Consider the following 13,405-nt stretch of genomic DNA (forward strand, 5'->3'; position numbering starts at 1 on the left):
ATTGTGGTCAACGAAGTAAGGACATTGTCCGTGCGTTGAATTTGCCTGCGTCCACCATTCGCACTATTTATACGTAGAGAGAAAGAATTTTGAAAGCTGCCGATGTTACTGTTGGTTCTGCTCGTAGCAAAGTGGTCTCTCTTAGTCGACATCCAATAATGGATAAAATGGAAAGTATATTGCTTGAGCGGATTGATGGGTGTACAAAGCATGATGTTCCGTTGTTATCTTATACTTAAGGAGAAATCAGTCAGTCTTTTTAATAAGCTGCAACAGAAAGCACTGGACGATGGTGATGAAAGTGTTGAGAAAGTGGAATTTAAAGGCAGTCATGGGTGGTTTGATTGGCTTCTGGGGCGAGGGCAGCTTCATAGTTTAAAGTTTACTGGAGAGAGTGCTTCGGCTGATACAGAAGCTGCCAAAAAGTTCCCAGCAGAACTGAAGAAAATAATTACAGAAGATGGTTATTCATATAAGCAAGTGTTTAACTGTGACGAATCTGCAATTTATTGGAAAAAATTGCCAAGCAAGACATTTATTTTGATAGAAGAAAGGCAGGCTAAGGGGCACAAGGCATCAAAGGACGGGTTTACCCTAACGCCTTTTATTAACACCACTGGTGATGCTGTCCCTAAGCCTCTACTAGTGTACCATTCAGAAAATCCAAGGGCACTTAAAGGTGTTGATAAGAAAACACTTCCCATTGTGTTCCGTTCACATCCAAGTAGTTGGAATACCAAAGTGCTTTTTTCTGAGTACATGAGTGGATACGTTAGTCCCTTTGTTGAAAAATACTGTAGAGAAAATAATCTCCATAATAAGTGTCTTGTGATTGTCGATAATTGTGCTGCTCATTCACCTGGCATTACCAAGTATGGCAGTATCATTCGTGTTCTTACCGCCAAATACGACATCAGTGCGGCAGCCATGTGACCAAGGCCTAATAGCCACAATCAAGGCTTACTATACGCAAAATGTGATGTGTTTTATTGTAAGTGCCACTGACAGAGAGGGCAATTCCTAAGCATCTTTGCAAGAGATCGGGAAAGAGTACAATAAAAAAAAACTGGCAATCGCCAACATTGGAGATGCTCTCCATAGGCCAACAGTCTCGATGAGAAATGGCTCTTGGAGGAAACTATATCCTGAAGCAGTGAACGATTTTAAAGGCTTTGAACCATCAACAATAAATACAGCAATAGTGAGTTTGGCTAAGGAGGCTGGGTTTGTGGGTTGACGAAGATTATGTTAAAAAGGTTTTGGCATCCTATGACCAAGAACTGACAGATGAAGAGCTGATGCAATTGGTAGAGGAAAGGATAACAATCAAAACCGAACGCAGTAGCGAACAGCACAAAAGTGAAGTCGTCCAGGAACTGAACATGAAGCAATTGCGTGGGATTTTCGCTGCAATGACTGCAGAAAAGCATGACTTTAATTTTGAAAGGGTATGTAGGTTTAGGGCAGGTTTGCAGGATGTTTTGAATGCTTACAAAGAACTGTATGATAGAAAAATGCACGAGGCTAAGCAGTCAAGCATACTGTCGTTTTTCAAGCCTTCCACATCAGCCACAGCAGACGACGAACCTCGACCTTCGACATCAAGGCAAGCAGACATAGAAGAAGGTGACCTGCCTGCCCTGATAGAAACAGACGACGATGAGATGACACCCCAGTCTCCTCTACCTCCCACCACCCCAACCTCCGACAACTCAGCCTAACACACCATCATCAGTGTGCTCACTGTCTTCCCGATTCCAGTAAGTGAAATTACATTTATTTCTACTTTATATAGGCTGTGTATTTTTATGCGCTATTTGGTATGATTTCGTATTTGGTTTCATTTGTCAGCTTGGGAGGTTAAAGTTTATGGAGAGCGCTTCTGCCGAGAGTGCTGCCAGTGCGCATGCGCCGAATGTTTCTGCCGAGAGTGTTACGGTGGACAGTACTGCACTGCAATGATTGCAGTAAAGCATTTCTACTTTACACAGGCTGTGTATTTATAACATTCCTGCTTTTACTATATGTTACTGTTATTTTAGGCTTTATGTGTTATTTGGCATGATTTGGTAGGTTTTTTTTGGATGTGGAACGCTCACAAATTTTTCCCATATAAATAAATGGTAATTACTTCTTCTTTATAATTGTATTAATTTTTACCACTTGTGCAGGTTCAACTATTTATTCCCTCCATAGATGCTTGCTGAACTCCTCCAGTATCTCTAGTGTTTATCAATTACAAATATGACAATCATGATTTACATTAACTTTATGCACAGGTGACAAAATGCACAAAAAGGAACATAATCACTTAAGTGCAAGCTGAGGGAAATACAAACGGGGTAAAATTATATTTCAATCCTCAAGAGTTCTATCATTTACTTTGCAAGTCCTGCTCGATTTGTCTTATGCCATTGCAACACTTCCCGCCTGCAAGCGTCCATTCCAATCAAGCCACCCAACCGCACAAATTGCCCAGAGACGGTATTACACCTCCAGAGCGTCAGGGGGCGCTCACAGCAGCGGGTGCGCAATGACCGCGGGTTTTAACAACGCCCCCGCGCGGTTTCGGCCTCCCCCACCCCCCCGCGACCCAACCCCCCCCCCCACATCAATACCCTCCCCCACCCATTTAAACACCGACCTCCACTTTACCTGCTTGCTTCGCGCCCTCCATTTCTCCGATTCCAAGCGGGCTGTCCGCGAACGCCCTCTTCCGCTCCTGCGATTTCGTTGAAAACATAAAGGACGAGGATGAGGGCGAAGACCAAACACAGCAGCACGGCCCGCACGTAGCGCCTCATGCCGCTGGGCTCGACGCTTGCAATCCAACTAGAACAGTCGCACCGTTGGAAAGGTGCCACGGGCTCTTACTTTCATCCCTGGCAAAAACTTTTATTAAAGGAAAGGTTATACGGCAGCCCCGCCCTCATTCTTCCCCGCGGAACTTTTCTTTCCGTCAGTCACGATGATGCAATCGCGCGCGTCCAATCGTTGCCGACCTTATTGGCCTTTTCTTCGTGGAGGAGCCGCGGCTGACTGGTTGCCTGGCAACTGGACAGCTTCTGCGCGCGCTCTTTGGCTCGATCAATGCAGTTCCAAAAGAAATTGAAGAATATTACACATTAAAGTCCACAGTGCAGCGTTATTGACCTGAAAAGTCGTTTTTCTCTCTCCATAAGTGCTGTCTGCATTGCTGATTATTTGCAACATTTTCTATTGTTTTCGTTACACTCCTAAAAAACTTTGCATTTATTATAGCATACACTAGCACACCTGAAGAAGGGTTTTGCTATGTAAAAGATAGGAAGAAGTTTCACTGTTATGAATTAGCTCTAAGTGACTTGTGCACAAGGACAGTCAGGTCCCTTTGACTGCTTCCCATACCCTCATGCCATTCAGCAATGGTCCATCAGGTCCAGATGCCCATCTAAGAAGGTCATATTTACTGACATTTGGGTTAGTAGATTTGCTAATGACACTAAGGTTGGGGGCGTTGTGGATAGTGTGGAAGGCTGTCAGAGGTTACAGTGGGACATTGATAGGATGCAAAACTGAGCTGAGAAGTGGCAGATGGAGTTCAACCCAGCAAAGTGTGAGGGGGTTCATTTTGGTAGGTCAAATTTGATGGCAGACTGTAGCATTAATGGTAAGACTCTTGGCAGTGTGGAGGATCAGAAGGATCTTGGAGTCCGAGTCCATAGGACACTCAAAGCTGCTACGCAGGTTGACTTTGTGGTTAAGAAGGCATACAGTGGATTGGCCTTCATCAAACGTCGGATTGAGGTTAAGAGCCAAGAGGTAATGTTGCAGCTATATAGGACCCTGGTCAGACCCCACTTGGAGTACTGCGTTCAACACTGGTTGCCTCACTACAGGAAGGATGTGGAAACCATAGAAAGGGTGCAAAGGAGGTTTACAAGGATGTTGCCTGGATTGGGAACATGTCTTATGAGAATAGATTGAGTGGACTCAGCCTTTTCTCCTTGAAGCGATGGAGGATGAGAGGTGACCGTATAGAGGTGTACAAGATAATGAAAGGCATTGATCGTGTGGATAGTCAGAGGCTTTTTCCCAGGGCTGAAATGGCTAGCATGAGAGGGCACAGTTTTAAGGTACTTGGAGGTAGATACAGAGGAGATGTCAGAGATATGTTTTTTACACAGTGGTGAGTGTGTGGAATGGGCTGCCAGTGGCAGTGGTGGAGATGGAAACGATAGGGTCTTTTAAGAGACTCCTGATAGGTACATGGAGCTTAAAAAAATAGAGGGCTATGGGTAACCCTAGGTAGTTCGAAGGGAAGGACATGTTCGGCACAGCTTTGTGGGCCAAAGGACATGTATTGTGCTGTAGATTTCCTATGTTTGTATATTTGACCTATAATATTCTAAATCTTTTCTATCCATTTTAAAGTTTTTTTCTTTTTATCTACGTTTCCACCCGTTTTAAATCTCTCATCATTAAAAAAAATGCACAGCATTTCTGTTTTTCTACTTGGTGTGGTGAACTACATATACCTGTCTGGACACGCCCCCTGCTGACTGCTCCTGTGGCTCCTCCCACAGACCCCTGTATAAAGGCGATCAAGGACTGAACCCGGCCTCTCAGTCTCCAGGATGTAGTATGATGGTCACTCACTGCTTGTTCCTTCTACCAGTCAATAAAAGCCGATATCTCGCCTTTACGTCTCAGAGTGAGTTATTGATGGTGCATCACTTGGGTTGCAACCTCACATTTTTTCCAGAAGTTATTCCATCTACTGTAGTTCACAGTCAAAAACCTTTGTTAAAGAAAATAAAAGTTTGTCCGTATCCCCTCAAATCCTGATCGCTATGGTAGAATTCTGGTTGTCCAATACACTCAGGATTGGACGAGCATACATGTTCTCTGGACCAGCAAATATTATTTTAATGAATACTCCAATCTACTTATAATTCATTTTTGTTTAGATGCTGAACTGTAGTGTAATATAAATTATTCATCAAACTTGGTAGTCTGAGGAACATGGAAACGACCTGTTTGATAAGTAGCTCTTTAATAGTGACCTCCTCTCCAGTACTAACTCAAAAGAGTCTGGGTTGTAGCCAAGGATGGATCCAGCCTTTTTGATCAGTTTATTTAGTCTTTTTGCATCACCAGCACGAATGCCGCTCCCCCGACATAAAGCTGCAAGGAAGCCACTACAACAGTCTGGTAAAAAGATCTCCAACATCCTGCTGCACACATTGAAGGATCTCAGCTTCCTTAGAGAGTCTGCTCATCTCCTACTTGCAAACAGCCTTGCTGTTGGTTTTCCAGTCAAGTCTGTTGTCGAGGTGAACACCCAAGTATTTGTACTCCTCCAACACCGCAACTTCTTCCCCCAGAATGTTTACAGATCTCGTCACAGTCCCATTCTTCCTAAAATTAATCTCCATCTCCCTGGTTTTGGCCACATTCAGGAGCAGGTGATTCCTCCCACACCATTCCACAAACTTGTCCTTCAGTCTAATGTACTCTGACTCCTGCCCATCTCTGATACACCCAACCACCCTTGACTCATCCGAGGACTTCTGCAAGTGACAAAACTCAGATTTGTATCGAAGAAATATAAATCAGATTAGTCTGTTTTATTATTTCATACATTATTATTTTGTACTTTATTATAGACAATGGACAATAGGTGCAGAAGTAGACCATTCGGCCCCTCGAGTCTGCACCGCCACTCTGAGATCATGGCTGATCATTCACTATCAATACCCAGTTCCTACTTTGTCCCCATATCCCTTGATTCCCCTATCCATCAGATATCTATCTAGCTCCTTCTTGAAAGCATCCAGAGAATTGGCCTCCACCGTCTTCCGAGGCAGTACATCCCACACCTCCACAACTCTCTGGGAGAAGAAGCTCTTCCTCAATTCTGTTTTAAATAACTGACCTCTTATTCTCAATCCATGCCCTCTGGTACTGGACTGATGAATTATTGGTTAATATATTTATTATTATTGCTAAATGTTTTTAAATGTTGCTGCTGTAACAAAATAATTTCCCACTTGGGATCAATAAAGTACTTATTATTATTATCCTATTGTGTAACAACAGCCTGACAAACAGAGTCATATTTGTGTTTTCTATCTGTTAACCAACTCTCAGTACAGCTAATACATTAAATCTCAATTCCATGAGCTGTAACTGTTCTCACCAATTTCCTGTAAAAACCTGAAAATCTAAAAACACCTCATGCATTAATTAGTTCCTCCTCATCCCAGGGGAGTCTATAACTAGTTAAGGTAAGAAGAGAAGAATTTAAAGATGTGAGGGTTAAGTTTTTCACACAGAGGTTAGTGATTACCTGGTACGAGCTGCGATACGAGGTGGTCGAGACAGATACAATTACAGTGTTTAAGTTACACTTTTACACAAGTACTTGGAAAGGACCAGAATGGTACAGCCTGATGCTTATTTCCATGCTGTATGATGGAACATTAATAAACAGCATCCTTTAAATTATACACTTTAACTGGTAATCTCTCAAGGCTGAGGTTCGGGATGAGGTGTAACTACATCCTCTGGACAGATGAGATAAACATGCCATGCTGGGTGTATACAGATAAGGAAATTGGAAAACCTGGTATTGATACTTTCAGACAGATTAGACAGGCATGTTACTTAAGTCATGTTACTGAAGTGATCTTAGCAGAAGGAGTTACCTATACAAGACATACGAAGAACCCATGAGTAAAGGCCAGAGATGAAGTGGGGGCACATTCACTTGTTTAATCAAGGAGAGTTTACCTATGGTATAAGTTGATTATTGATCAGATAGAGAGGAGGGAGAGCTGAGATAGGAATGGAATGATGGGACACTGACAGACCTTTCAAAACAGAGTATATAGGGTAGTCATAGATTAATAAGGCACAGAAAAACAAGCCTTTCAGCTTAACCAACCATGCCAACTAAGATTCCCATCTAACCTTGTCCCATCTGCCCGCATTTCATTTTAACCCTTTCCTATTCATACGCCTTTTAAATATTGTTATTGTAACTGCCTCAACCATTTCCTCTGTGGCCCATTCCATATTTGCACTGCCCCTGCATGAGAAAGCTACCCCTCAGGTTCCTTTTAAGTCTTTCCCCTCCCAGCTTAAATCTATGCTCTCTAGTATTTGATTCGAAGGGGTGGAGTGAAGTCAAGATGGTGCTAAACGGCGACTCCTTTGCTTGCATCTTTGGAAACAGCTCTATTGTTATCTTTGATATCTCTTTTCTTCCTTTCCAAGGTTCTTTTAAAGACCCTGACCTAGAGTTACACTCTCACTTTTGTTCTCTGCGGGAAAGGGACCAGCTCTCAGGGCTTCATGACTGGCCACTTTTTGATATCCCAAAGACGTGGCCTGGAAGACTAGCGTGCCTTCAGGGTTCCGGAATTTTGTGGCTCTGAAGACGTGCTGATTCTAGGCCGCTGCCCGTGATTGAAGCGTCGTGGGAGAACACAGAACATCGGGAGCAGCAGGTTAGCTGCCGTGGAGGGGGGGGGGGGGGGCGGGTTGTGTTTCCAAAGAGCTGTGCCTTTCTGGGACAAAGTCTCTGGGCACAGAGCTTAGAAAAAGCGACACAACAGACTTACAACATCATAAATCAGCGAGTTGTTTGTATGTCTCCCCTCTCACTGAGAAACGGGGACACCTCTTTTTCCCTTATTAGGGAGAGAGAGTGAGCCTGTGGTATGTTGAATACCGGGTGAACGAATAGTCTTTGGAGTTCTGCAAGTCTGTGTCTTTACTGATGCTTTGCTGGATGCTTGAGTGCTCGGTGGAGGGTGCTGATACTTTTTTGTTGGTGGGGGTGGGGTGTTGCCTTGCTGCTGTTTGTGTGCGGGAGGGGGGATCTGGGGAGGCTTTGGGGTTCTAATGTTTAACTGTCATTCACTTTTCAGGGCACTCCTCTGTTTTAGTGGATGTTCGCACAGAAAAAGAATTTCAGGATGTATATTGTATATACCTCTCTGATACCAAATATACCTGTTGAAACCTATTGAGAAAAGACTCCATGCATTTACCTAATCTATGCTCCTCATGATTTTGTACACCTCAATAAGGTCACCACTACATTGCTCTGCGACGACACCGGTGCCAAGTTGCTTGAGTCCTAGTGCCCTTCCCTTGGACAATGTTAGTGGTATGGAGAGGGGGAGACTTGCAGCATGGGCAACTGCTGGTCTCCCATACAACCCGGCCCAGGCCTGCACCCTGGAAACTTTACAAAGCACAAATCCATGGTCTCTCAAGATTACCTGATACCTATGTGCTCCAAGGAATAATGTCATAGCTGTCCCAATCTCTTCCTATAACTCAGGCCAGCAAGTCCAGGCAACAATTTCATAAACTGTCTTTGCACTCATTCCACCTTAATGACTTTACTCTTTGAAAAATCTGGGTGACAAGAGCTCTAAACAATGTCTTGTACAACTGCATCATAATGTCCTAACCCGATTCCCTGACTGATGAAGGCCAATGTGTCAATGCCATCTTCACTGCCTTGTTTAACTTTCAGGGAACCATTTATTTGTACTCCCAGGTCTCTCTGTTCTACAACAATCCCCAGGCCTCAACCATTCACTAGGTTGGGCTTCCCAAGATGCAATAATTCACACTTCTCTGAATTGAATGCCATTCGCCATTCCTCTACCCAATTATCCACCTGATCAAAATCCTATCTTTTGATAGCTGCTTCACTGTGGTTGAGGGATCAGCAAGTAATCAAGAGCTCTTGATTAGTTTTATACCTGAATTGTCTCAAGAAACTGAAGTCAAAGAAAAAGCCTGTGTCAAAAAGTGAAACAACTTTATGATCATTACTTCACTGATCTATTCAACACATGCACCTTACAGGTTCAACGTGTATTTGTACTACTGTATGTATTAAATAGGACAATTCTCATTGCTTAGAGGCACCTACTCCACCCAGAGATCTTTATCAGGAGTGCTGTGTATGTAAGGACCTGAGTATTATTAATGATTCCTCCCTTACTTTGACCCCCTACTATCAGGCAGGAATTACTGCTGCGTTAAGACAACTGAACTCCCTGCCACCACTCAGGTCTTCTCATGCATGAAGCGCCAGTAGCATTAAACTTTCAATTGTACTTTTAAGATCGTGTTGTAAATGCAACTTATTATTTGTTAATCTATTTGTAGCAATGTTACTTTATTTGTTGTGTGTGTGGGTAATATGCACTGTGTTGTGTATTTTGGTCCAGAGGAATGTGGTTTTGTTTGGCGGTGTACATGTGTACAGTCGAATGACAATAAACTGAACTTGAACTTGAGTTTTTAATGAACCAATAAATTGATTTACAACATAACGCGTGATAACCCATGAATCTTTAAAAGTTAAAATCTTAATGCCTTTCTTATTGGAGTAGGCAAGAAACTTTCTTGTTCTTGGTAAAAGTTTTTATGAAAGGCTGGGAGCAACTCTAGCATTTGCCTCAAAAACATTCACATTTGTAGAAAGAAGATATGCCATAACAGAAGCAGAACTATCAGCAGTAGTGTATGGATGTCAGAAATTTGACACTCATTTCAAAGGTACATTTAATGTAAGAGAAATGGATACAATATACATCCTGAAATGCTTTTTCTTAGCAACCATCCATGAAAAGAGGAGTGCCCCAAAGAATGAACGACAGTTAAATGTTAGAATCCCAAGGCCTCCCAGCTCCCCCCCCCCACACGTAAGCAGCAGCAAACAACAATAACCCTCCTCCACCAGCATGAAGAAAGCATCCACACCCAACACCAAGCACTCAAGCACGCAGCAAATACAACAGCAAAGACACAGACTTGCAGTACTCCAAAGACTACACGTTCACCCAATATTCGACATACCACAGGCTCTCTGTCTCTCCTTAATAAGGGAGAAAGAGGTGTCTCCGTTTCACAGTGAGAGGGGAGACATAACAAACAACTCACTGGTTTATGATGTTAAAAGTCCATTGCGTCACTTTTTCCGAGCTCTGCCCAAAGATCTCTGTACTGGTGGTTTGCAATAGAAATTGATCAACAGGCCCAGGACAAAATCTGACAGACATATCAAATTGACAATGACCAATATATTTGTGGTCTTCCGCTGCTGTAGCCCATTTACAGTACCTCGAGGCTTGATGTGTTGTGGAAACAGAGATTCTCTTCTTTACACCACTGTTATAATGCACAGTTACTTGAGTTACTTACATCAGCTTGAACCAATCTGGCCATTCTCCTTAGACCCTTGATTAGCAGGGTATTTTTGCCCACAGAACTGCTGCTCACTGGATGTATTTTTTGGCAGTATTCTCTGTAAACATTAGAGACTATGAGCATAAAAATCCTACGAGATCAGCCGTTTCTGAGATACTCAAACTGCCCCATCTGACACCAACAATCATTCCACAGTCAAAGTCATTTAGTTCACATTTCTTTCCCATTCCAATGTTTGATATGAATGGCAACTGAACCTCTTGACCACGTCTACATGCTTTTATGCATCAAGTTGCTGTCATACAATTGGCTGGTGAGATATTTGTATTAAGCACATGTATAGGTGTATCTAATAAAGTGGCCACTGAGTGTGGAACAACAGCAAGATTACAAAAGTTATTCCTGACATTTGTTAATTGTAAATTTATACTGAAGTGCAACAAAATAAACTAACAATACTGGCATATGCACCATCTCGATTACCAGCCACGATGTGAGCTTGTGATGAAAGGTTCAGTTGTTAAGGTACACTGCCTAGTAAATGTAACACCAATAAAGTCAGAGATTGACAAGGTCAAGGAGTAGCAGTTGCTTTCTCAACAAGTGATTTGACAATGGTCTGTAAAGGTGAAGCTAGTAAAGTCAAAAATAGGATCCCTTTGGTCAATCAGAGATTCATTTAAATCTCACGTACTATTAACTTGTTCCAGAATCATCAACCAAAGGCATGAGGGAAAAAGAACTACAGAAGGTGCTTGAAGGGCATATGGTCACAGCTAAGAGCTAGAGTGGCTTTATACGAGATATTCATCTTCAAAATGCCAAAAGAGCTCAGCAAAAAGAAAGGGTAGTTCTTAGACAGGTCCTGACAGACTATTTGTTAATTCCCAGTTAACAGGAGTTGCATTCTCCACAGCATATGTACTGGCCAGAAATCCAAAATTATTAGCCATCAAGTCCACCAAAAAGAATCAGCACTGGTATGATGAAAGTAACCGGGAGATCTGGGAGCTAACGTACCACAAACAGAAGGCTTTGCTGGATTCACCATTTGTCAAGGTTGAAGAAAAACAGCTCCACAGGTGATGTGTAAGATCAAGGCCCAGGAGGAAAGAGGTGCAGATGAGTCCTAGGGTAGGTGGAAAGCATCTAGGAGCCTCTACAACCTGCTAACTGCCATGATGTGCAGGGAGATCCTTGGCCCAAACCCACTGAGACCATACAAAGGAAGCGAATTTCAAGGGCAAGAGACAGTCAATGCCAACTGGAAGGAATGCTTCAAGGATGTCCTCAACTATAACTCCCTCCTCAGTGTTGAGCACACACGAGTCCATCCCCAAGCAGCCTATTCAGTCTCTTCTTGCCAGAGCTGTCCAAAAAAATTGTAAAAACCAAATGCCAACCGAAAAATCACAAGGCCTCAGCAGCAGGCAGTACCCATTGCTGATGGTCACAAACGTACCACGAGCAGTTTCAATGTCAAATCCACAACCTCATTGATCACAGCTGGGAAGAGAAGCATGTCCCTGGAGATCCCATCTTGAAGGAGAAAAGTACAGAGGTATCTCTATATTGTTTATTTACTTTTATTTAGAGATACAGCACAGAGGAGGCCCTTCTGGCCTTTCAAGCCATGCCACCCCAGCAACCCTTGACAACCCCGTGTTACGAACCCACAGGTTTCGTTTACTGTGGACTGTCACTTTAAGCGCCTGAGTGAGGCGGGACTATGATATCAGTCACAGGCTGCTGTGAAATTAAACATATACGAGAGAGAGAGAGAGAGTCTGGGAAAGCTGGTAGCTTCAGCTTGTTGCAGCTGGGGCTTGGAACTCTCCCATGCCCACAAGGCACGCAGTGCACAACAGAAAAGTGACTGTCACTTTGTATAATCCATAGGAGTGGATTTTGGAATATCCTGTGGGACCACTCATGTGTTAACCCTTGCCTGGTAACCACTCGAAGACTATATCCCTGTGACAGGTCGTTTTTGGTGATAATTTGGAACGATACGACAGACAAGGTCAATGGCGACTGTTAACCTGTTTCCAGCGTGGAACCAGTGGAATACTTCTCACTTACCTTTTCTCTCCATTACAACCTGGATTGGAAATATCTCTCTCCATCATTTATTTTGTGGATTATTGAACTTCCTGACTTTACCATCTCAAGACTCTTAAGCCTTGTTCCCCTCCCCCCAAGCTCAATATAGTTTGGGTGCTATATTACTTCTGTCTATCTTGGTTTAAGCTACTATATTATAAGTAGTTACTAATAAAGATAGTAGTTTTATCATCAAAACCAGACTCCATGTGTAATCTATTGCTGCTGGTTCATTTCTAAAACGTTACAGTTCATAACACCTGTTTAACCCCAACCATATCAAGGAGCAATTTACAATGACCAATTAACCTACCCGGAACACCTCCAGTGGGAGGAAACTGGAGCACCTGGGGAGACCCGTGCATTCCACAGGGAGGATGAACAGAGAGTCCATACAGAGGACGCTGGAACTGAACTCCAAACTCCGAAGGCACAATCTGTAACAGCGTCACGCTACCCAGGACGTAGTACTGTCTGTTACTAGGAGAGTTACTGCTATGGTCCCTCTCAAGAACCCTTCTGATTTCTAAAAGCAGTTGCCCCAAATCATAGTGAGAACTCAGTCTGTCTAGAACGGGGGTCGGCAACCCGCGGCTCCGGAGCCGCATGTGGCTCTTTTACGTCTGTGCTGCGGCTCCCTGTTGCTTTGGGAAATAATTGGTCAGTATTTAATTAAAATGTATTTTATGTTAGTTTGTTAGTTTTTGAAATGTAATTCTAAATTTGAAGATTATGGTGATCTTGTACAATCTAAATAAGAAGTTGTGGCGACATTGGAACCAGCTCACATTTAGCCAGCGTTCAGGCTAAGGGAGATAGCCTACGGGGGTTTGTGAGTACGTGTCTTTTGCAGCATCCACGCCCATGGGGGGGCGGGTTGAGGGAGGCTTAAAAGCAAGGCTGTTTAGTTCGAATAAAGCTATCTTTGACTGCAGTTTACTGACTGCGTGTAGCACACCGCTGCAACGTGTTTTTAATCGCTGGCTGTCCAGAGGGGAGGTGCTGAAACGCTTTGTCGCGTGTCTGGAAGAAGTGAAAACTTTCCTGGGCAGCAAAGGGCTCACCTTTCCTGAGCTGGAAC

At 43.3% G+C, this 13,405-nt stretch overlaps 1 protein-coding gene across 2 annotated transcripts in view; it reads right to left on the bottom strand.

Annotated features, from left to right (window-relative positions):
- LOC132398430 (glucoside xylosyltransferase 1-like) overlaps positions 1-3,002 on the bottom strand; it is a 54,279-nt gene extending 51,277 nt beyond the window's left edge. The window contains exon 1 of one of the 2 annotated variants that reach the window (XM_059977849.1): positions 2,656-3,002. In XM_059977849.1, the coding sequence (XP_059833832.1) occupies positions 2,656-2,804 (149 nt within the window). In that variant the 5' untranslated portion in view covers positions 2,805-3,002. The remainder of the gene's footprint in view (positions 1-2,655) is intronic. The other variant, XM_059977850.1, reaches the window with a different exon arrangement.
- Between the last annotated feature and the right edge of the window lie 10,403 nt (positions 3,003-13,405).

The sequence above is a fragment of the Hypanus sabinus genome, chromosome 8 (assembly GCF_030144855.1).
Source record: "Hypanus sabinus isolate sHypSab1 chromosome 8, sHypSab1.hap1, whole genome shotgun sequence".
NCBI classification, from domain to species: domain Eukaryota; kingdom Metazoa; phylum Chordata; class Chondrichthyes; order Myliobatiformes; family Dasyatidae; genus Hypanus; species Hypanus sabinus.